We start from the raw sequence: 25,285 nt of genomic DNA, 5'->3' as shown, positions 1-25,285 counted from the left end.
CATACCTGACTTAGAAAAAACCCCCCAAAAAGAACCATAAAGCCACTCTCTCAAAAACACATTTGCTATTTTTTGTATTTCTTGCAAGCCTTTGTTCACATGATGCCTTTAACCACTATCTGAAGCCTAAACAGATGTTTGGACAAGTGATTTTACCTTCTAGAAAACTGTTGCACCCTAAGGGCTTCAAACGGTGTAAAACAATTCACACAAATACACCAAGTTCATCCTCAACACCTTAAAAAACAGACACTCTATTTATATCCTCAAATGCATACAGAAAATGGAGCTGTATACAGGTGATGTTTTGTTTTCAAGTAGAAGGAAATCAAAAAGATGGAGTGGACATATGAACAAAAACACCTCAACATAACAACACAGACTGTTGCTGTCTTCTTAAATTATTAACTTAAAATAAACCCTCGCAATTCAGGAGAAAATGTCGCCTACTTTTACAATGTTCAGGTTGGGTTTGCTTAGAGGTGCTAATGTTTTTGTGTCCACCCAAATTAAAAGCAACTTCTGCTGCCATTTTACAAGAACATAAAATATATTTGTTGGATATATATGGATCTATTTACATTTTTAAAACAAGTCAGGCTATCTTCTAAATTTGCAAACACCAAACCCTCCAAAGAGCTGGCCCCCAAAACATCTGATATCAAAATATATTCAATTTCGACAGGATTGAGAAATACATTTAATCACAGGAACAGAGATTGATTACAGTATTTAACTTATGTGACATATTTTCTTACTCCTGTATAAATATCTGCAAATGTTAATGGAGAAGGAAAGCAAAAAAGAAACAAAAGAGAGGATTTGAAAGAGATTCAACATCTGTAAAATTCTCTTTGCCAGATGGTGAGCTCTGGTCTGGGCATGTCCCAAAAATATACAAGAGCATGAATAATGCATTGGATAGAACTTACTTCACAGTGTTTCCTGATGTACCCTCTGTCTCTCTCTTTTCTCTCTCACACACACACTCAGACATACATACACACACGGACAGATGCAAACATGCACCAACTTCCATAACACACAAAATGAGCCGGGAGCCCACATCTGCTAAATTTTCCCAGTGCTGTGAACATTATGTGTGGAGTTCATTGACAAAAATCACTCTGCTAGTCTATGTTTACATCACATTAAAAGAAAAAAAAGAAAAAAATCATGATCAAAGCTAAGTCATCCAAAATGTTTTGAAAGTACCATCGTTCACTGAGAAAGCACTGACAACTTTTTCCTGTCGTCTCTTCTGTGACTTTCACGCTGCTTCCCAGTCATGGTTCCACGGCGTCCTCTTCAGCCTCGTAAAGTTTCACCGAGTCAAACAGGAGAAAGGTGTTAAAGGCTTTAATTTGACAGACGGAACGGTGTGGCTCAGCGTCTGTAAAGTCCAAACTGTTTAGCAGCAAAGTGTCATTAACGAAACATGGCCGGGTTATTATAGTTTCATGGAGGGGACTGGAATGAAGATAAAGCAGCTGACTCACTAAAAGAACCTCTAATAAGTTTGAATCCTGTCACAAAGGTGCAAACAGGAAGATCCTCAAGGATCCCTTCCTTAGAAATCAGGTTGTGGATGACATGAAGGCTCGTGTTTTTTTTTCTTCTTGTTTTCACTTTCCAATGATGACTTTGTGATCTTGCTGAGGGTGAAAGTTCAATGCTAATGGTGTATTGCTCCTCTGAGTTCTCTCAAGTTTTGCTGTAGAGACTGTCGAAGCTTTTTTTTTTTTTTTTGTCCTGGATGGTCAGTCCTCGTGGAAATGTTACCGAGGTCCGTTGGTCAATGGATACAGATGTAGTGACTGGCCACCGCTTTGCTTGTGTAAATAGAGAGCTGTTGGTGACCCTAAAGGGAAAAGATAAAGGATAAGAGACAAAATGATGAATTTATTTTGAGTTTTAGGCACAACTCGTACTTTGGTACAGTACTGACAACATGTACTGTCTTTGACTGTCCTGCAGCACAACTTCTAATCTAATTCTATCATCTTATAAAGACTGGAGTATGAGTCCCAGTTGAGCGCCAGAGAGGAGATCCAGGTAAACAGTACAAATAGCCCTCATTTAAACATCAGAATTACAAACTTAAATTCATTTATGGAAGGTTTATTTAATAGACCAACACAAAGCTGTGCTGAAGTTGAAGTCCTACCAATAAAGTTCTCCAAAATAATCAGATTGTAAGGACATCTCTTTTCCCCATCCTTCTTCAGGGGACTCCACAAACTCTAAGATATATGTGATGAAATGTAATTTTCCTCAGGTGAAGCCATTCTGTCGCAGATTTAGAGGTATAGTTGGGTTTAATGTAATAGTAAAAAATGAAATCTTGTTTCACTGTCAGCTTTGTAGCACACACTAAAAGATTTTGGGTGAAAACATAATTGTTGTTTGGAAGTGTTCCTCATTTAATATATCTTAACAAAAAAACTGCACATCCCAATAAAAACAACCCAATAGATAATGATGGTTCTGACAGGTGTCAGGGTGGGTTGGTGTGCTGTGTGCGTTCACAGGGACGAATTGCTTTGATAAGACCAAAGGAGTTTTTCATGAATCGCTGTGTTGGCATTCTGGGATAAAGCGGTTTACCGTCAGCACAAGGAATGTGAAAAGACAAATCAAACCCACAACCTGCTGATTGATGGGTAACTGCTTTTAGTAATTTTCAGTTTTCAAGCTAGTTGCAAGTGTGGTTTTCTGACCAGAGACAGTAGGGGGAGATTGCATAAGATTCAATCATTTCAAAAACAGCTGATTTACCATCGCAGGGACCTAAAAGAGGATATGTAGTCTGGGTTAAGCACCGATCAGTCATCCTGTCCACTTTGCAGGAAATCAGAACCAAAGCATAATGTTACCACCCCAATGCTTCACAGTAGTTAGGGTGTTCTTGGACTAGCTTGGCATTGAAATTTTTTGGGAAGAAAAGCTATCATCGTCAACTCTACTTAGTCCAGATACAGAAAGAAAACAGGAGATTCCTAAAAAAGGAAATTAAAAACAATCCACTGGACTTTGTTTCCAATTTCAACTTGGAAACAAAGTCCAGTGGATTGTTTTTTTCTTTTCTTTGGAATGAACCATGACCTGGATGACTGAGAATCTTCACCTGCACAATATAGGAGATTTTTTACGTTGTTAGATGTAAGAAGACATCTTTTTTTTCTTCACTGTTGCTATCAAAACTTCCCACACTAGTTTTATTCCCTGTTTTATTGCATGTTCTTTAATCTGTGTCTTTATTTTCTACATTTACTGAGTACTGTTTTATACTGTACGTGATCTGATTGCTAAAATATGAAAATGTGCAATTTTTCGAAAAATCCTTCTAAGACAGTAGAACTTTATTTACAGTTAATCATATTTACTAATGATGGATAGCAGGTAGGTAACCCCCCCAAAAGATGAATGAAGTTACATAAAATAGCATTTTTATAGAGTGTGAATACTTTTGAATCTAATAGAAGGTGGAGAAAAGCTCTTTTTGTTACTTTTTTAAACTTCTACAGTTTTGATGTCTCAGCCAAGAGTTCTATGAACAAATCAAATGATCAAAAACTGAGGTCCATTTCTACAGCTATGACAAAGTGAGGAATGTAATGCATTTATTGGTTTAATTTGTGAATTTTAATTACTTTTACAGTAAGACTTCCAGTCCATCGATATAACCCTTTATCATTTCAAGAACTGGATGGAACATCAACCCCTCCTCTCCAGAGAGTGACATCAGGAGTCCTCTCACCTGACAGTGAGTGGACAATGAGAGTTTACCCAGGGGAGGTGGCCTTTCCTATGAAAACTCTAAAAACATAACAATGTGATTACTTGTCTTGTTGGCTCACTGTCCCATGGAAGGAGGGTATGGAGGCTGCCAAAGAGCAGAACACCCCAAGTACGCAGACCTGGCAGAAGTCTGCAAGAAGGCAAGTTGGAAAACAGCATGTCACATCGAGCTCCCGGACATGGGATGCATAGGAGCAGGCTATTGGAATGCCATCAAAGAAGTGGTGGAGGAGAAAAAAGGCTGTAGCTGACAAGTAAGGATATGAGTTTTGGGGACAATTAACCGTCAGGGCATCAGCAGGAGGTGGCAGGGTGAGATACCTGCAATTGCTTATTTAATCAACATTGTAAAAGGACCAAAACAACTATGACTTATGTTTCCCAGTTAATGATCCATTTTAAGGAAAGTGGTGTCTAGAGGATCCTATCTTCTGGGAATCAACAGCTGAGGTGCAGCAATGCCTAGCAGGCAGATTTTTAGCTAGTCTTTATTTATTTAGCCAATCACATGACCGGGGAAACCTAACACAAAAATTATAAAATCGTAAAATTAATATATTTTGTTCAGCTAAAACTGAACAATAAAAAACAGCCATAAATAAACAAATAAAAAAATATCTAAATACGCTTATATCCTTTAAAAGACTACTACAAAGAGGCGGAAAGGAGCAAGAAATTTTGTATTTCGAAAAGTTTGCAGCACAAGATTTAGAGAAGCCTGTGAAATACTGGGAGAACATAAATCAGTCAGATGGGACCAGAATTGAACTCTTTGGATGCCAAAATACACATCATGTTTGGAAGTGAAATGGCACCACACATCACCCCAAAAAACACAATACCAACAATGAAGGTTGGAGGTGGGAACATCATGGCGTAGGGCTGTTTTTCAGCATATGGTACTGGCAAAACTTCAAATAATTGAAGAAAGGATGAATAAAAAATGAAGAGAGATATTCTTGATTAAAATCTGCTGCCATCTAACAGAATGATGAAGATGAAATGTGGGTGGACATTTCAGCAGGATAATGACCCCAAACGCACAGCCTAGGAAACTCTTAATTGAAAACATAAAGAGTGTTTGTGTGGAAGAATGGGCCAAAATCATACCTGAGCAATGCATTCGACTAATTTCTACATATAGGAGCCGCCTTGAAGCTCTCTTTGCCAACAAATGTTTTTCTACAAAGTATTTAATGAATTTCAGTAAGTGTGTCAATACTTTTTCCCTGTATCATTTCACATTATTATACATAATTTAATTTCTGGACATCTATAATTTAATTTTTTATATGTGTGGATGCAGGGATTGTTACCGACATCTGGTAAAAAGACCATGCATAGCCCCTCTAGAAATATATATACTGAGAAAAACACATATGGATACATTTATGTAATACATATCTATAATTATTAGGAAATAATCAGACACACTCTCCCGCTGTTTATTTTTAATATCATATGCCTGTATAGCTTATTTCAAACAGTTTTAACTCTTAAGACATTCCTTGATTTCTACATACAAACTCTTCCATAGTTTTACTCTGCAGATGTTAAATGGATAAATCCATAAATGTTAATGCATAAATGATTCAGGGCGACAGTGGACAAATGCGACACCCGAGGGCCGCCCATATAAATCATGCAGACACTTAAATATAAGTTGGCAAATCCACATAGAATTGCACAAATTCCCAAGGACGGGCAAATAAATATTTATGACTCCACCAATTCCCCTTTTTCTCCATGTCCTTGGTAATTGTATGTGATTCATTTTGTTTTCTCAGTGGAGGAGGGAAAAATCAATCTTAGGATATTGGCTAGGAGACATAAAGCGTGTTGCTCCCAAATACTTGTGGTTTTGCAGAATATAAAAGCTTCACAGATACTCAGTCGGCAATCCCTGGAGAGGGATTTGTTTTATTCTTTTGCACATTTCCCCATGTTTTTCCTACCATGCGAGCATAAATCACCCGCTCTACTCCGACCAACTTCTAAAAGGAGGATCTTGACATAGAGCTGTGTAAGGCATGCACCCCTAACATAAGCAATTCCTGTTGTGTAGAAAGTGATTTTTGGAAGACAAATTACTTTTGTCAAAAAACAAATTTCCCAGAGATTTTCTCCTGCTTTGTCTTGAAAGAAAGCTGGATTTTTGAAGAAGCGTTTGCCTTTGATGCCAACCCCAAGGGAGCATTTTTTCACTATATATCATAAAACTACCCGTAACTACCCTGATTTGACTTTTCTTTAACTCACAACTATACATCAAAGTGACTGCATGCTGAAAAATGAACAAATCCATAGTGATTTTCCTTCATCTAAGATAAACTGTTCCTACCCTCCTCTACTTTTGAAAGGCCTAGCTTAGGTTACGCCTATATTTACAGTAAGAACACAAGGTTTGGAAGCCTGACTTATTCCCCAAACAGGCTTTGCACCAAAACAACAAAAATAAAACAGATTTAGATATTTCAATTCTGTTATAAGAAAGCAGGGGCAGCTATGAGTGTTTATTCATGCCCAGATTTAAAGCTTTAATTATCCAGACATAAACAACAGGATTTTGTTGAAATTTATCTCTAAGTCGACAATAAAAGAAAGAGACTTACTGTATTTCAAGTAACCCCCTAGCACTGCGGGTTATAAGAGCCAAAGGCTTTCCAGTGTGGCATCAACAGCTGTGGGGCTGTTACTGACTAAATTCAAGACTGTTTGTGAAATGGAAGTTTCAAATATAGCTCAGGGTTGAAGCGAAGGTGAGCTTCATAGTCAATCTGCTTGTGAAAAAGGCACAATGTTGGTCTGTTCAATAAAATGCTGAAAACTTTTAGTTTTTAGTGAAGTGTTTTTTTTTTTCATATTCATGTATTTAATGGTGTCTCACTGTGTAAATGTGCCCCAAACCTAAATAACTTCATAAATCATTTTGGAAAATAAGGATTTGGTCAATAACACAATTTCAGCCCAATACTGTGTAGCATAATCTTTGTTGGCAAGGAAACCGGTCTCCACCAGGTTTGCTCACAATGTAGCTAGTATTTTAAACCATTTCCCCATGCATGCACTACAGAGCAGTGATGTTTTGGGACTGTCACTGCGCAACACAGACTTTTAGCTCCCTCCAAGACTTTCCTATGGAGTTGAGGTCTGGAGACTGGCTAGGCAACTCCAGGACCTTAAAATCCTTTTCAACATAGCCATTCCTTGGTTTCCCGACTTTTTTAGATCGTTTTCATGCTGGAAGACCCAGTCATGTCCCCATTTCACTGAGAGAAGGAGCTCTAGGCTTAAAATCTCATTATACATGGTCCATATTAAAGAAGTACCAAGTCATTTTCAATTGTTCTTTTCTTACAGGACCTTTTGAAATAGCGCTGTTGTAAACACTGGACACCCTCAGCAAATCAGCCATCCCCCAGCTCAGTGCTGTTGCTCTTTAAGCAGCTAAAGGGCTCATATCGTGACCAAATGTCTAAAGGGGTGGGTAGGAACTACAGTATTGGACAGTATCTAATGCAAACTAGAGAACAGACCCGCCAGACTGACATCACATCGGTGGCACAGATAGTTGCAAGCGTGGATTTCTGACCAGAGCCAGTAGGGGGAGATTGCAAACCATTCAATCATTTCAAAAACAGTTGATTTACCATTACAAGGACTTAAAAGAGGATATGTAGTCTGGGTTAAGCCCCAATCAGTCATCCTGTCCACTTTGCAGGAAATCAGAACCAAAGCATAATGTTAACACCCCAATGCTTCGCAGTAGTTATGGTGTTCTTGGGCTGTACCTCAGCATTCTTCTTCCTTCAAACTCAACAAGTTGAAGTTCTATTTTGATTTCATCCAACCACCTCATATTGTCCTAATCTGCTTCTGGATTATCCTTACGCTATCATGCAAACCTGGACCTGGAAACTGGGCCTGACTCACAGTCTTCATCAATTTTTGACCCAATGGAATGAGATCCTGATTGGGTCCCAGATTGAGGGAGATGATCTGTGGAATTTCATGTATTCCAATTACTTCCACAGTTGATTTTTTGTAACACAAACCTGCTTACCCATTGTGTACTCCTCCCAGCCTGGTGCTGGTTTACACTTTTCTTCCTAATGTCTTTCAACGGCTCTTTGGTTTTGGACTTGGTTAAAGTTAGTCTGACTGTTTGAGAATGCAAATGGGTTTCTATTACACAGATAACGAGTTCAAACGGGTGCCATTAATACAGGTAACAAGTGCAGCACAGAGGGCTTCTTAAAGTAGTTGGTGGTCTGTAAGGAACACACATATAGCTTGTTTGTTGGTGACCAAATAGTTATTTTCTACCATTATTTGGAAATAAATTCTTTTAAAATCCTACAATGTGATTTCATGGATTTGTTTTTGCCCTTTGTCTTATAGTGGAAATAAACCTATGATGAAAATGACAGACGTCTCTCATCTTTCCAAGTAGAATGCAAAATCAGTTGATGACTGAAATTTTTTTTTTTGCCACACTGTAGTCATGGCTTTTCTGTTTAAAAATAAAATCAAATTGATCAATTTTGTAATAAAACACAAAAGTAGTGTTTTTGCTTGATTGTTATGATGCAATGAGAATCTTATACCGAGGGATAAATTAAATCATATTATAGGCAAATTATAAGTCATCATAAATCAACTTCTTATCCAAAATTCATACCTGCTGTTTTTCCTCTTCCACCTACGATGGCTCCTTGGGTAAAGGCTGGAAAGAAAAAAGCAGAGGGTCAGTATGGAAAGGACAGAGCCTTAATTTATTTAATTTGCTTTAAGATCATAGGAATTACACTCAGCATGATGATTTCATTAAAAATTACAGCTCTTTAAGCTGAATCTGAAAAAAAAAATGTTACTTTGTATGCTACTAGTCTAACTAAAAGCTGTTTCCCTTCTCAACCTAAATATATTATGTTATATAGCATGTTATAACTGCCTGATCATAAAGGAGAGAAATTTTTTTTGGTTAAAACAACCAATTTTTTGTTTCAGCTAAAGTAAGAAAGGATGACAATCAGCATTTCACTTTGTTTCTCTGTGAGCCCAACCTACCAGCTCCTGCACTCCTACATCGAGAATACAACATGCCATTTTCTCCTGACCACGGAATGGAGAACTGCTTACATGCCTTCTTAAAACTAGCGAATGGGCCACTTTTGTGTAGATAATGACTCGGCTAATTATAATCAGAAAGGTAATGGTGTGTTTAGCCAATCAGAGGAGGCTCAGTGTGCCGGTTGTCTGAACAGAGCATTGGCATTCCCAGCAGCCGGCGGCTGAGTTGGCCTCTGTCTGAGTTGTTATTCTGGTGCCTGTCCCTGCCTGCCGTTCTGCGATCTGTCTCTCTGTCCGTGCTGCCTGGCGGACCAGCCCCGGCGCCTTTAAAGAAATCCAGTCCTCTGAAGAAGCGCTGATCCATCACACCTCTCCCGCAGCATGTCATCTAAATGCTAAGTACTTCCACTGCATCTTAAAATCAAAACAAGAAAAGAAATGAGCATTGGAGGTGAGTGGTTGGAAGGGATAAAAGCTTATAAGGGGACAATAGAATCAGCAGTGCAAACCCTTTGCTTTTTGATTACCTTCCTTTTTGAGGAAGGGGGGAAAAGTAGAAAAGGAGCTGAAAAACCCATGAGGCTTATTATCCCCTAAAAGGCACAAGGAGAAAAAAATAAAGCTAGCTCTTCTAAAGATGATACAAAAGGTTGCTTCAAAAAATTATTCTGTTCGTTTTGCCTCTAAATAAATGATCAGAACTGCCCCCATGATGTCCGTCCCTTCCCTCTCCTTTGTCCTCCTGTCTCAGTCCAAGTGTTGCTTATTGATCGGAGGGATTCTCCAAGTCAGGGCAGGAGTGCTGAGGCAGCAGAGGCAACCGGGACTATTAACTGCTGCCACTAATTAAAAGGTTAACAAGGTGAGTTTGGCCCCACGGGACCAACTGGGCGAGAGATGAAGCATGCTGTGTGTGCGCCTTGCTTGCCGGTAAACAGCACTCATCGCCTATGGTGTTTACAAGTCAGGAGGATCCAAGGACATCGCAGATGCATTTATTTCCCGTTGGCAGGATGGATGAGGGAGATTCGCAGATAAGAAGTGAGAACAAGAGCTCTCCTAATTGCTAAAGTTGCAATGAAATTTAAAAACTTGGAACCCTGATTTTTCTTTGCACGAGAAAAATAAGGGCAAAGCATGAGAGGCAAAGTTCTACTGTCTGAATTAGGTGCAGAATATGGATCTTTTTCAGCAGAATTTGGTTTATCAGGGGAATTACAATTTAAGAAACAGACAGCCTTATTTTCCTCTGTTCTAAACAGAGACACATACATTTTAGTTGTTACCTCAAGCCACAAAACTGTCACTATCAGCCCACCCTGCTGCTCAAGACGCGGGCCCTGTGCCATCATTGCAGTAACTAAAACCTTCTCCCCAGGGGGCTCTACTAACAAGTGCCCCCCCACGCATAGGATGTGGCTGGTTTCATCAGCTGGAGCCTCACAGCGGTCCCAGAGATTACCAACCACTGTAGATGCCCTTGTTTTTAGGTTAACAAGCGACGCCGAAGCTTACTGAAGATCAGGCGGGGATGATTTTCACTCAGAGTTTGAGCTTGATGCTCAAAAGCATCGGAGCCGGAGCTGTCCCCAAAGGAGCAAAACAAGATTAGGTACAATGCATCCGGGTTTGTTAGTTGCTTTATTTCTAGAGGGGGAAGCTACAGAGAAAGCAAGCAGGATCAAGGGTGGCTCATTATAAGAAACACAATTTCTGTTGAAAATATATGCAGCAGCTGTTCAGAAGCAACAATTATTGACTTAGTTTTACACTTTGGGATCACAGAAGGCAATATAAAACACAACTCTGCTAAATAATTGGGCCGTTGTGTTAGACTTGTTAAACCACAGGCAGGCTACTCTTCTGGTAGAAAAGGATCAGGATTTGTTGCATTGAACGGTGAGCCCACTCCAGGAATGAAATTAGTGTAGATTTAACACAACGAGAAAATATGCAAATCAAACTTATTTTCATAACTCCTAGCAAATCAGTCGGGCCTACGGGATAATTGTATTGGGAAGTAAAACATAAAGGTTATATTTCTTTATGAAACCAAAAAGCCATAAAAATAACAAATGCAAAACTGAAGCTGGGGGGATATGGTTTGCAGTAATTATGGTTTAAAAAAAATGCTTTTTCAGGAAGCAGTAAAGAAAACCACAACAAATATTAAGTTTTCTAGTTATAAAAAAATATTCTGTGAATACAACGTGTTATTTTGAACCAACAAAATACTGACCAGCTATTAAAGTTGCATAGAAAAAAACAATTATAAATTCATTTGAGCATTTTTTCACTTTCAGCATTACGGTAATTAAATGTAACAACTTTCCTCCACATTGACCACATTTGCTTGCTCAGTTCTTACCTTCCAATAATGCATATATGTTTAAACTGAAATCACATTACGAAAATTGTGTTTAATTTAAATTATAGTCTCTTCCACATGATATATATACCTAAAACTCGTTTGGGTTCAATGTTTTAAATAAACTAAACTGTCTGTAAAGAATATTTGAACATTTACTCCAATAAGCCACTAAACATTTCAAAACATAAATTGTTGAAGGTTCAGATGCTATTTCAGTACCCAGAGAAATATTCATTTTTTTGCCAATAGTAGATGATATAACAGTTTGGAAAGGGAAAAGAACCTGAAGCTGGAGTCTTTGGTCATTGTTCTCTGAGCCACTATGGTAAACAGCTGCTAAACTGGCCAATGAGGGCTTCCTGGACGGGGCCGCCTTTTACATTTGCCTTTTGCATCTCTGCTTGAACCCCAGTCGGCCTCAGCAGATGGCCGCTCACACTGAGCCTGGTTCTGCTGAAGGTTTCTTACTGTTAAAAGGGAGTTTTTCCTCTCCACTGTCGCTACAAGCAAGCTTAGTGTGAGGGTTTGCTTTTGAGTAAAGAGTTAATGCAATTAACTGGTTTTCCTTAGATAGAAAACTTTGAATCAGTTTGACTGTGTGATCTGGTTGAACTGTAAAGAGCCTTGTGTTGTGAATTAGCGCTATATAAATAAACTGAATTGAATTAATCTCTGCTACATCTACCACAGAAACAGGACATAGATTTTTAATGCCTTGCACAACTCCAACCTCACTTTGCTTTTTATTTACATACCCAAACAAAAATGTCCACTTAAACTGTTGTTGTATAGTTCATCTTATCATTACCCCTGTTAAGAATGCTTTTGACATCCTGGTCATTGTTATTACTGCTGATCATTATGTAAACAAAGTAAAACTGAATTAAAGTCTTTGTTCACACAAACTAAGCCTTTAACATTGATTCTGCTTCTAAAAACCAATTACATTATATTCATACATAGTTCCCCCTTTTCCTGTTAAAATTCACCAGAGTTTAGAAAATATCAATACACTGAAAAGTATTAACACATAAACGCTGCATATTGATAAATTAATGATGTGGCATGGAATGGATACTAAAGATAAATGTTGTTTGCATGCTTTTTGCTATTGTTAATGTTGGATTTCTGGATTATTTGCACATTAAAAAAATAAAAACACAGAGAACCTTAATTAATTGTCAAACGGTGTTATATTCTGCACGTATCTGGACACTTATTTAACTTTAATCTGTGATTCTCTTGAAAAAGCATAAGATTGAAACAGGGTGAGTTTTTCATGTCAATGAAAGTTTTTTTGCACCCCTATTTATTTATCATTTTTTATCACCATGGTATCAAAAAGGTTATTAAATATCAAAATAATATTAATATTATAATATTTAATATTATAATACAAAATACAGGATTATATCTTTTAGTTGTTACAACAGTTAACTGGCTGGCCGTCAGTATTTGTCGATGTCAAAACCATAAAACTCCTTTAAAATTTCCATTAAAAACTGAGGGAGAATATTGTCTTCCAGCCTCCACAGCCGCTGCCCATCAGGCTCTTCCTCCTTAACAATCCATTTATCATAGTATTTTCCCTACGCCGACAAAGGTTATTTATATTTTTATCGAAAAACTAGAGAGATTAATAATGCATTTTTCCTGGAGCGACAGAGGCCGCTAGAGAAGAAAGCACTGCCAAATCCCGAACCATTGTTAAAAAAGCGAACGACAGAGATGAATTAGAGTTTATGAAAGGCAGGCCCTTGAGACTGTTTTAAAAATGCGTACGAATGACGAATAAGTTCTCCCTCAGGTGTCAGTAAAGCTTGTTACATCAACTTTAAAGGAAGCAACTGGTATGTTTTCACATAAGATGCAACTCTAACATATCTGCCACCTTTAGCATAACCTGGAAGTCACAGTTTCCAACAGTTTTAAGGACTTCATCCAAAATATGAGCACTTTGAAAAGTTTCAAAACACTTCAGAAAAATTCAATCATTTTCAACAGTCTCCACCATCCCGACAAACCCTTTTGCTTTTGATTGTAGAATCACTTCAGCTGAATAGAGCAGCAGACTTTTAAAGTGAGGGGGGGTAGTAGTAGTAGTAGGACAACAGCACTGCAAAGTTATTATGATAAACACAAACAAAATTGGTGAATAGCTCACAGGAATTACAATGCTGAGAGAGAGAGAGGGGGCTGCTGCTAAGCATGCTTGAATCTGTCCAGTGTTTATCATATATATAAAGAAAAAAAGGAGTTGAAATGTGGCCTATAGCTCAGACAATTTCACACCAGACAAAACTCCGGAGACAAGCGACATGGCGGGTAAAACACAAGTGGCAGTTCAAAGCCCTGCAATGACAGAACTTCAAACGGGGGAGGGGAGCACAGTGCGCTGAGAGTGACAGCAGAAGGGGTGAGATCCACCCTGGGTCTCAGACTGAAAGGAGAGGATGGGGCCAGCATATGCTGTCTGAAGGCAAACTGACAAAAGAACACTTTTAATAAAGAATGGCAGAACAAGCTGAATGGTGTTTTTTTTTCTTCCATTATTATCATTTTGTATGAATAAACACCAAAGGAAATATTGACTGCAAGTTTAATAATAAAACCTCCTGCTGTGTGTAAGGACAATAACACAACACCTCTGATAGTAAATAGGAGAAAGTAATATGGGGATCCTGAGCTGTTTCTCTCCTTTGTGAGCCTTTCTATCAATCTACCATATTTCAATACATTTTCTGCATCGCTCCCCACGCCGTCTCGCCAAGACTGATGATCACGCCGCAGCATCTGACAAACAGATGAGGAGTGCATTTTTCTTTGAGTCCTGACAAATTAACAGACCTGTAAATGAAACGGGAATAAAGCGTGCATTTGCTAAGGGAGTCTAGCCTCCGTGTTCGACGTGAACGCTTGGCAGGGCCCCACGTCGTCTCTGTACATCAGTCATTTTCTCTCAATGTAGTCTTATATCCAAAGGCAAACAAGCCCATCTACAATATGTTACCCTCGAGAAACCAGAGAGAGGCTGTCAGAGACAATATGACAAGAGCACTGTCACTTCACAAGCAGACATGTGTATGAAAGCCTGGAGGTCGGCCAGTAAAATATTAAAGCTGGACTCGTCTCAAGATGAGGAGAGTCTGATTTTACAAATACATTTTAAAAAATAAGGTCTTTATCTGGTAAAAGATTTTGACAGAGCTTTAAAGTCTTGAATTTTAACTTAACATAGATACTTTTATGTTAACACACACAAAAAATTATGTAAAATGATTTAGAGGGACGTTTAGAAATAAACAGGATATTTTTCCCCTTTGTTACAAGAAGCAGACCAACAGCTGTTAATTTATTCAATAAAGTACACAATTGTCAAGGTTTTCATTTAACAATCGAAACGAAACAATCTTTTCTGCTCAGCTTTCTGAGACTTACAACCCTTTGATCTAATGGTGTTCACTCCGAGCAGAGTCCAGACACCGGAGGGACAGATGTTATCCCTAAGTAGAGGTGCGTTCAGCAACGAGGTGATGCAAAGGACACGCGTCTATTGATGTGAGGGACATGATTATGACAATTACAGCGAACCCTGCAATGGATGCACAGTAACCGTGGCTGGAGTTGAAAAATCTGAACTTTTCTGTCAACCCATCAGTGACTGGATGCAGAAGAAGCGAAGCAGAGATAACCTTTTGTCAATCAATATGGAAAATATAAAAACAATACAATCATAATTTGAAGTAAGGAATGCTCTTCAGAGGTTTGTGGGTGGCTTTTCAGGAAGCCGTTTTAATATAGTTGTGAAAGACTATTAAATAAGTCTCGTTTAGCTTCAGAACTGGTACCGATGCTCTGTCAGATCAGCATACCTATAGTCAATACATATGTAGAAGATGTCAGATTTGCATTTATCCCTTTAGTTTTGTCGAAAAAATAGATTTTAAACTACCACGACGGGCATGTATCCCTTTAGTCACGTACAAAAAAAAAAAACTATTTAAGGTCAGATTGCCATATGTTTCAAAAAACACCAAAAAGTAATTAAATTCTTTTTGGACATGACAAAAGGGATACAAAAACCTATTGAAGTGGTTTAAAGTATATTTTTTTCGGACAAAACTAAAGGGTTAAATTAAAACTATAAACTAAAGGGATAAATTGAAATAAAATGAAGGGATAAACAGGTGTTAACTATGGGTATGCTGGTCTGACCAGGTATGCTCATCTGACAGAACACCGGCCTGCCATCTCCTTTGCCCTGTGATCTCTCTGCCCGGCTTCCTACTCTGATCTCCCACTGCTCCTGTTTGAACTCCAGAACACCTCACCTTACCTCTGTGCACAGAGCGATCTTCTCCCAAGGTGGGATAATAAAGAGTTCCAGCTCCTTTTTAGACAGCAGTATCATGGTAACCTATCATGAACTGGGAACATCTCTGGAGGATCTGGTGGACCCACTGGTATCACTGCTTTCCGTAATAAATAAAGTACCGTAGCTCGTTTGGTAAATCCCAGGTCTGAGTTGAAAGAGTTAGCAGATAGAAGCTTCTACTATTTGATGCTGCAGTGAAGCGACAGGGAATGAAGCGTCACACACAGATTGAACTGCTGGTTAAATGTCAAGAGAAGGACAGCACCCAAATGTGTTGACAAAATTGCTAGAATCATATTCAGTGTGAGTGCACCACCATAGCTCTAGCTAAAATGAGTGTCTTGTTTCCTTCAAGAAGGGGATTTGTCTCAATCTCCTGCAGTTTCTTACAAATATTGTCCTGTATTCAGCTCCATCTATCTTCACATTAACTCTATTCAGTCCAGTCCATGTTAGGAAAATCATTCCTAAAGCATGATACTGCCACCACCGAGTTTTACCATAGGTGGTTGAGTTTATTTTCTGCCACTCATACCACTATGCATGCAGACCAAGGTTATTATTTTTCAATTGAGTTAAGTTAGAGAGCTGAGAAAGAGGCATTTCTTGCAAGAAATAAGGTTCAAATTTATTTAATGTCCTCAGACTGAGCGAGCTCTGACTGAGGCATCCTTAGTACATACATTTATACCTTACAAAAATCCCAACACGCACACTCACCCCAGAGGAACCAACCCACCCCCTGCATAAAGAACTTTCTCACACTTGAACATTTTGTTATTACCAAGAAAAAACACACACAGGTCTTCTCCCGTTCACGGCATAAAGGAAGCTGTGTGAACTCATTCGTATCTCTCATCAACTTTTTACCCTTGCCCTGGATATGCAAGTCATATTACATCAATTACTAAAACTAAAACTGAAACTAACACACTCTAATCTGAAACTTTTCAAAAAGTAAAAGCCAAACTAAACCAACAAATACTGAAAGCAGATGAAAACTAATACAGATTAAAAATCAGAACAAAAATGAACATTTGAAAATTATTTAAACGTTGCTGTTGACCAAATTCTATTTTGGTTAGAACCTTCTTCCACATGTTTGCTCTGTTCCTTAAATAGCTTGTGACAAACTGCAAACAGGATAGGGGGTCCTCTCATTACTGATCACGTGACAAGTAAAGGTTGGTTGCACCTAATTTTATTTAAAGGGAAATACATTTAAAGGAGTGGAATGCATATGCACACCACACATTTTCTTTTTGTTTTTATTCTATACAGTTGTGTTTTATTTCACCTCTTAATTATGGACAACTTTCTGATTATCCAACACATAAAATCCCAGTAAAACACAGAAATGAACAGATGCAATGGAGCAAAAACATACAAAGGTTAGAAGGGAATAAAAATCTAGGCCACAGGAAAACAACATAGAGACCTGGTATTGGTAAAAATTCTAACCTGATTTTTAAACAGATTTTAAATAGGCAAACAACGACCTTGACTTCTCCGAATATGATAAAAAACAGCATTCTTATTACATATCCTCCCTCCTAAGGTCTGCTTAGAGAAAATCTAGTTTACTTATATTATGCATTTTATTTAGGTTAAATAGATGCTAGTTGTAAAAGCGCCGCAGCGTCTAATAAAAGTGATTTCAGCATCCAAGATGTTCTCATCTGAAGACTACATCCCACCGAGAATTAAACTGTTTTTAGGAGGTCCTGCAGGCAGTAAATATTCGAGGTGTGCGTGAGGAATAAAGCAACAGTTTATGCAGACACTACATCAAACAGGATATTATATAAAGATGAGAGTAAAGTCAGACGCAGTGTGGACCAAAAGGGTCCTAACAGACCTTGTTAGATAAAGCTTTTTACTCAGAGATGAGCTGCTTGGATAAAAATTAAATAAAACAGCATGAAAAAAAAAAAAACTAAAAAAATGATTGGAAAAGAAGAGTGGCTGCTAATGAAAGCTCAATCAGCAGCCCTTATGCTTTTAAAAGCATAAAGGCTGTATTTTAATATTTGTCAGAGGTTATATCTACCACTCAGTCAGTGTATGTATGAGTACAAGGCAAAAAAAAAATGAAAACTACTTGCATCTTAGTAGTTTTTAATTATGTAAAATATAGCTTGGACATTTCTAGAAGCTTTACCTGCAAACATTAGAGCATGCTTTAAATCCAGCCAGCTAACTGATCAGAGAAAGGTTAACCCACCTCTCCCACATGAAACATTTAATATGCAGTTCAATCTGAAAAACTAACACAAAGAGAAAAGACAATTAGAAGAAATGTATTGATACAATTACTTAGTCTTCGGCGCTCAGACCTTGGCAGGGAACGTAGCGTTGTATTTTGATTGATATTCATGAACAGAGGTATAAGAATAGGGCTGTTTCCCCCCAGACCTGAAATTGGTGGTGGAGTGGAGATGGATGAAGTTGGTCAGTCTGTAGACTGCTGGTTAGTGAGACAGTATGCTGAGCTTTATGGGGAGATCCAGTGGATGGCGTGAGCTGATACTAGAGCTTCACTCAGGGACCTGGAAGATGGAAGTCCAGCTTGGATAACACAGGTTGAGAGAACCTGTCCATGATGAGCAAGCATAAGGCAACAGTGGAGAGGAAAAACTCTCAGTTGGGAAGGAACCTCTGGCAGAACCAGGCGCAACATGGCGGTCTTCTGTTGGACCGGTTAAAATGAGACGCAGAATGCAGTAAGAGTCCGGGAGAAATGAAACTCTGATGAAGTTTTAGCTACGATGGTGAAGGAGGGGATGGAGGTGGGTTGAAACATCGTCATCTGAATGAAGTCACACAGCAAAACCACTGCCTGCGCACTTGGTAGCAGACGAGTTGCGAATCGGAGGCCTTTTAAGATGAACTTTGGATGCTGATTGGGCTTTTGTGGAGGCGTGGTTCAAAGCTGATTGGCTGTGTCGTAGACGGATGAAGGCGAGTTATTCAGTTGAACTTCTGCCTAGGCTCCATTTAGTGCTTTGCTTATTCTGGTTTGAGCTGTTAAAAGTGTCCTTTCTACTGCAATGGTTTCTGAGAAATCAAAGATTATTTTCTAGGTCATACAGAGATCCCCATCCTCCGTAAGTGTACCAATAAGGAACCAGACTGGGCTACTGTAATTCATTATTGCTTTTTTTGTGCTGTTTTGCTTTGTTATAACTGTTTGTGCTCTGATAGTTTCTGAGGTGTGACAACTTTTAATCACTGCAAATACGTTAATTTCTGTTTTGGTTTTATACTCTTTCTATAGGTAACTGCTTAGCTGGTTGTTGTAGAACATCCTGAAATGCATTTTGTCTCTCATCAGTAGTTTGCAGTGTTGCAAATTCCCCGGTTCCTCTCTGAGGGAGATACATTCAAAGGGCGTACAGACAATCTTCTCTGATGATTCTTTCGCCTGTCTGCCAGCTCTAGTATCAAAATCTATTCTATTTCCAGTTTGATCAGCTGTATCTCAAAGTGTGCATTGGTCCATTCGCCGTTGTTGCTGAAAGACCTCCCTAACCGGAAGAGAAAACACACCACCTTCCAGGCCCACAAACCTAGCTAGTTTGTGATCGCTAGGGGTGTAAATAATAATCGTTTTGTATCGATGCATCGATCCAAAAGCAGACGATCCGATGCATCGACACATCCGCTAGATAATCGATTCATGTTTGTTTTTTTCCTCCGGTCTATTTTTATCCATTTGCTCCTGGGCGTAATTCTCCTGTGCTGCGGTGCCGCTAAACCTATTTTGCCCTCCTACCGCGCTTCCTGGTTATACTCTTACAGCAGTTTGTTGCAGCAAGCTTCACACAGACATTTTTAAATTATGCTCAGTATTGAAGCGTGGTCTGAGCTACACACTGTGGGTCTAGATACGGCCGAGGCGGTGAGGAAGTGGGGACGAGTTTAGTCCGACGACGGAGGGACATGAGGACCAAAAAGAGCGGAGATCCAGCTGGAAAAAGGGTCCCAACGTTCTCGCGCACCTCGCTCTTCTAGCGGGTCAAACTTCACAAGTTGTTTTCCGCAATTTCGGTCATAGAAACAAAACAAGCCGGCCTCCTGTCTGGTGCACTGTTTGCGGTCAGCTACAATCTGGGAGAGGAGCAGCGGAGTGTCTCTCAAGGGGGCGGTGACGTCAACACTCTGAAGCCTTCTTCTTCTTCTTTTTTTTAATGGCGGTTGGCAAACAACTTATAGGTGCATTACCGCCACCTTCTAGAATGGAGTATGGACCAGACAAACTATTATATTCTCCCTAAAATACCCGTTCTTCTTAGAAAATTAAAAATACTACCAAAAACTACATCCCCAGATGACCTTTGAAACAATTCCCTTATATCTAGTTTATTTTTATTCCTGTCTAACTCTCTAAGCAACATCTCTCTTTCCTGAGTATATTTATTACATTCTAAAAAAATATGTTGGACAGTTTCTCTGGAGCCGAGGTATTGCATTGAACTCATTACACTGATATTATGCAGTATTTTTGCAGTATTTTTTGATGCAACTTTTCTACTTCTGTTATTTGCTGTTGTTTCTAAAGAAAATGCATAATGATATTACAGCTTTCATTGAATTATTTCAAACTTGAAACTTTGTTTAGCCTGTAAGGTGTAAAAAAAATAAAAATAATAATAATTAAAAAAAATGTAACCAATTAATCGATTAATCGAATCGAATCGTGGTGTATTCTTGAGTATCGAAAATAATCGAATCGTTGGGTCAGGAAATCGATACTGAATCGAATCGCCATGATGGATGTGATTTACACCCCTAATTGTCGCTCTTGTGTTGTGGCATTGAATAACATAGCGCAGACCATGCTTCAAAATTGGGCATAAATCAAAAATGTCTGCATCATACTCCCTGCTCACTACGACACACTGCTGCGAGAGTATAACCAGCCCTTAAATCTGTGCAAATATGTTGATCCTAATAAACATTTATTGAAAGATTTTAAACTTCAGTGGTGAGACACCATCCTGTATGTTTAAGCAGCTGGCTTAGAAACATTGAACATGACTGCATGTTGGCAAACAGTGAGATTTTACTATGAAGTGAAGGAAACACTTGTTAGCAGTGTTGGTGCAGCATTATTAAACTAATGGTGCCATTTTTTCATTTCATTGATTTAATTATATGAAAAGAGCAAATTTAAAAAACTAGAATGAAACCATTTTTAGCCTTTTAAATTTGTCTATTTTCACTTCTTTCAGAAGTATTTGGGTTTTTGTTTTCTTCTCTGCTTGCTGAAAAGTTCTATGCATATAGGTCTAAATCAATTATTGAATAGAATAGAATAGAAAATTACTTTATTTATAAATCAAAGCAAGAGTTCCTGTTTTTTTTTTTGTTTTTGTTTTTTTTTTGCAACAGACATTATTGCACAAGAACTAAACTGTTTAGACTTAATGTTTTCGATTCACATTCAAGGCTTAATAAGGACCACAACTAGACCCATTGCTGAAACTGCTTTTATGGCTCAGTGGGAAAACTCCATTTGAAATGAAATACAACCAGGTTATTGTTTGGCAAAGCACTCGAGGCTCAGTCGGACATTATATTGCTTTTCTATTTATTCTTACCGGGATGCAGCATCCTTTGATTTGCCTTCCCACAATAATAACAATGAGCAGCCCATTGATCTGTCCTCACTCCCACAGCACTTGACAATCCTGCACTAATCAACAGCTCAGCTCCTGAAGATGCAGAAAGGCAGCCGCGTCGATGATAGACCTGTGGAGTGTGTTGTCCTTCCTTTGAGGTGTGATCTCATTAGCAGCGTGTTTGTGGTCAGATGAGCTGCCAGTACAGCGGTGACCATGGCGACTCGTGTTGTGGACACTAAGGTGCTGCAAAGCGTTACATAACAGCACTCACACTACATCCTCCTGCCTGTATAATTTCCTTAGTTGTTAAAAAGAATCTCCCTCATAGCTGGATTTATGCTGGTATGAATATAATAGTTTGCAGCTGTATATCTCTGTTAAACCTCTGATGTACCCCTTCCTGTAAGAATCCAATCCTATTATGTCGCAAGCCATCCTCTCAAGAAGCCTGGGGTGTTCTCCTAGCTGTGATGTCTTCATGTTTACAGCAACACTGGCAGCCGACTACATGCATTCCACACACTTTTACTTTAGCTGGTGCTGAAACAAAGAGGACATAGCTGGAGGAACCGAAAAAAGGAAACAGCAAAGAAATGGATTGCAGCCTCTTTGACCTGGCGGGTCAGTTGGTTTGGGTATTTCTCTGTGTAAGCTCTATGATTTGCAGTTTCCTTTTATTTGGAAAAAAAAGATGCCCTACTACAACTGCTCTACTTCCCTCCAGGCAACCCACAAGCTCACAGTAGCATTTGCTGAGTGGGTGTAGGTTTTCTTTTTCCTAAGATACTGTCAAGTAATGGGATAAAATGCACCTCAAATCACAATCTGAAAATGATCAAATAGAGGTTTAACCACTTACATTCTATAATTAAAGCCAGAGAGCCAGTTTACTACTCTGGAAAGCAGCTTTTATATTCATATGAATGGTTTAAAACTGAAATAGCCACTTTGCAGAGGTAAAACACCAGTAAGAGCTAGTATTTGAGCTCTCACCGGTAAAAAAGCAAGCAAAGTAATTCAACACTGCAAAAAATTTAAATCTAAATAAGTAATTTTCTCTCAAAATAAATGCATTTTCTATTGAATTGAGGGGGGAAGTCAGACACGTTGCGAATGGACAATTTACATTTAAAATAAGAAAAATATTTACTTTGTCTTATTTCATGTGCATAATATCTTATTATCTTATTCTAAGAGTAAAAATACTCTTTACATTGGCAAATCATCTTATTTACCTACTCAAATTAATGTTAAATACATTTAATTTACTTAATTCTGGATTGTTTTTGCAGTGTACTGTCCACAGAATTGCCAGAAAGAGGTAAAAAAAAAAATGTTAAATTCATTGGTGTTGTTATATGTCCAACTGACAATCATGTGCATCTATCTCGGTTCTGATGCAGAGATCCAACCCACTACTGGGATGCTCTGTCACAGTGAAACCTGCATGCACAACCTGCTGTCAGCTGCTTGAAGCCTAACACATAATGCTGTTTCCCAGCCCTCCTGAATTGCACTATCCACCTCAGAGAATATCATATGTAGACCTTTCAACGGCTCACTAGTGAAGACAAATTGCCAGCTTGTTTCTGAAAAGGGGTGGGAGGCATGGGGAGGGGGTTGCGGGCCTCCAGAGAGTGATTCATATTAATGGCTAGCTGGCAGTGGAGAGCGGTCTGCATATACAAACTCCATTAGTAGTTTAGGCAGAAGTGACCTGGCAGTGCCACCGTGAGCTGCACAAACGAGAAAAACAGGCGACTGACGGGGAGGAGAAGGACGTCAATGTGTTTGAGGTGCAGCTTTGTGTGTAATGTCTAAGTGATGCAGATACAGCACTGGATGTCTATCAGAAAAAAAAAAATCACGATAAAGCCTTCAGTGTTAATAAAGAGTGTTGGCTTTATGATTAAAATGAGAGTTGCATAAGTTTGAATTAAATCATCTTTAATATTTTTCACATACAAAGGGGTGGGTGGGGGTTATTAAGTGATAACAGTACAGGCCTTAATGTTACACCATGAAAACAGCAACATGGACCAGATCCTACAGTGATCATGAAATAAAAGTGTCACAATCCATTGCTTTTTGAGTTTTTGAGCTTCTGTTTTTTCCTTGTTTATATTCTTAGTGATGAATTCAATTGTTCCCATTGTTGACTTGATTCTTTATTTATATGAATTCTTTTATACCGTTAGTTTTTCTCTGCTATCTTTCTTCCATGTGGCTCTCCCTTGCTGGTCCTATTCATCTACTCTTCTCTATTCCTCAGTTCCTGCCTAATTATCCTCAGCTGTTTCTCATACTCACCTGATTACCCTCACCGGCTCGCCGTGCCTTTTCTCGTCTCTCCTCTCTATAAGCTGCCCATTTTTCTCGTCTCATTTCCAGGAATCTTCTTTGACACTGCTCAAGTCTCTATGCTCTGTTCATTTGCCTCCTGTGATTTTTGCCTCCCTTGTCTCTGATTATGCTGCTCGCTTCACAGCCATTTCATTCTAATTTTCTTCCTTTTTTTGCCTGAAAAACTTTCTGGATTTGGATTTTCCTTTAAATTTAAAGCAACAAATCTTGGGTTTTGATGTAAAAATGACATGGTCTTCATTCGGTACCAAAATGCATTTATATAATAATCTGTTTCCAGGGAAGAGAATCACACCTCACTGACATGATATCTGACGGAGTTAATCTCTAACATCAAAACCAATCACTAAAAAACTCCTACCACCGACCTAAAACACCCACTGCAACAATCATCTGCCCAGATGGATTTCACTTGGCCACACTCTGGTGTTTACGGATTGTGGGAGTCTTTAACTATTCCTTATCTAATTTCTTGCAACAGCTTTGGAAAAAACTGGGTTTAGGAATTAGCTGGGTATATATATATATTTATATATATACACTACCGTTCAAAAGTTTGGGGTCACATTGAAATGTCCTTATTTTTGAAGGAAAAGCACTGTACTTTTCAATGAAGATAACTAATCTAGTCTTAACTTTAAAGAAATACACTCTATACATTGCTAATGAGGTAAATGACTATTCTAGCTGCAAATGTCTGGTTTATATAAAATTATATATATATATATATATATATATATATATATATATATATATATATATATATATATATATATATATATATATATATATATATATATATATATATATATATATAATTTTTTTTTTCTTAAATTGTGATTTAGGAGATAATGTTGCAATTACCATGTCGCTCCTATCTCTAACCTTCTCTCGTACAAACAAATTTGACAAGCGCTCCAGACTTGATGTACAGTAGGAGTCTTGTGCAATCAGTCAGCTGTTGTCCAAACCAATTTTTTTTACAAAATGACTAAATTTATTTTACTTTACTCATTTTATTAGGTTACATCATTATATTTTATGCAACTCTTTAAATCTAAACTGCAATTTAACCTGCTGAAGACAGAACCGTCGGCCACTACACTTGCAGATGTCATATCGGTATCCATAGACCCCAGTTTAATTTGTTGTCATTTCATTAAAAGTAAGAACAGTCATTGAGCTCTATGTGAGATCAAGCCACTAGTAAATTAACATCTGGAACAAAAAAGTTCAGAAAGAGGTTCAGTGACATGTTGCTGCTTGAAACTCTTTTAATGGTAAAACATGCATTCATTTTACACTATGGCAGCTAAGTGGCTTTGTTGTTTTATAAAATGTAGAATGTTTGGGTTTGCATGAAATACAGCCTCCCTCTTGAAGCGGTCATCCTTTCCACTTGAAGAAAACAATAACAGCAGAAGATGCCTCAACACTTTGCAACATGTTTTTGTTCAAATCCATGTCAGTGTTTGAGGAATAACTTTATAAAGTATTTTAGATATTTTAGTTGTTTTTTGTGGATAGAAAATTGCTGTGTTTATTTATAATAATACTAATAATAATAATTGAACTTTATGGATCTCACATTGGAGGAATTTACCTCTGAATTTAACCCATCCCGTTGGGGAGCAGTGGGCTGCCATTGTGCGACGCCCAGGGAGCAGTGTCTGG

General features: G+C 38.3%; 1 protein-coding gene across 2 annotated transcripts in view; it reads right to left on the bottom strand.

The window, feature by feature from the left end:
- Positions 1-1,573: 1,573 nt before the first annotated feature.
- tafa5l (TAFA chemokine like family member 5, like) overlaps positions 1,574-25,285 on the bottom strand; it is a 101,921-nt gene continuing 78,209 nt past the window's right edge. For both annotated transcript variants that reach the window (XR_005281191.1, XM_038289926.1), the window contains 2 exons: positions 8,483-8,527; positions 1,574-1,861 (listed from right to left, as the gene is read on the bottom strand). Coding sequence is in view for 1 of the 2 variants with exons in the window: in XM_038289926.1 (XP_038145854.1) it covers positions 8,504-8,527 (24 nt within the window). In the remaining variant the exon portion in view is untranslated. The remainder of the gene's footprint in view (positions 1,862-8,482; positions 8,528-25,285) is intronic.

The sequence above is a fragment of the Cyprinodon tularosa genome, unplaced genomic scaffold, assembly GCF_016077235.1.
Source record: "Cyprinodon tularosa strain WSP-4 unplaced genomic scaffold, ASM1607723v1 ctg273, whole genome shotgun sequence".
NCBI lineage: Eukaryota > Metazoa > Chordata > Actinopteri > Cyprinodontiformes > Cyprinodontidae > Cyprinodon > Cyprinodon tularosa.
This window is presented reverse-complemented; position numbering and strand designations above follow the sequence as displayed.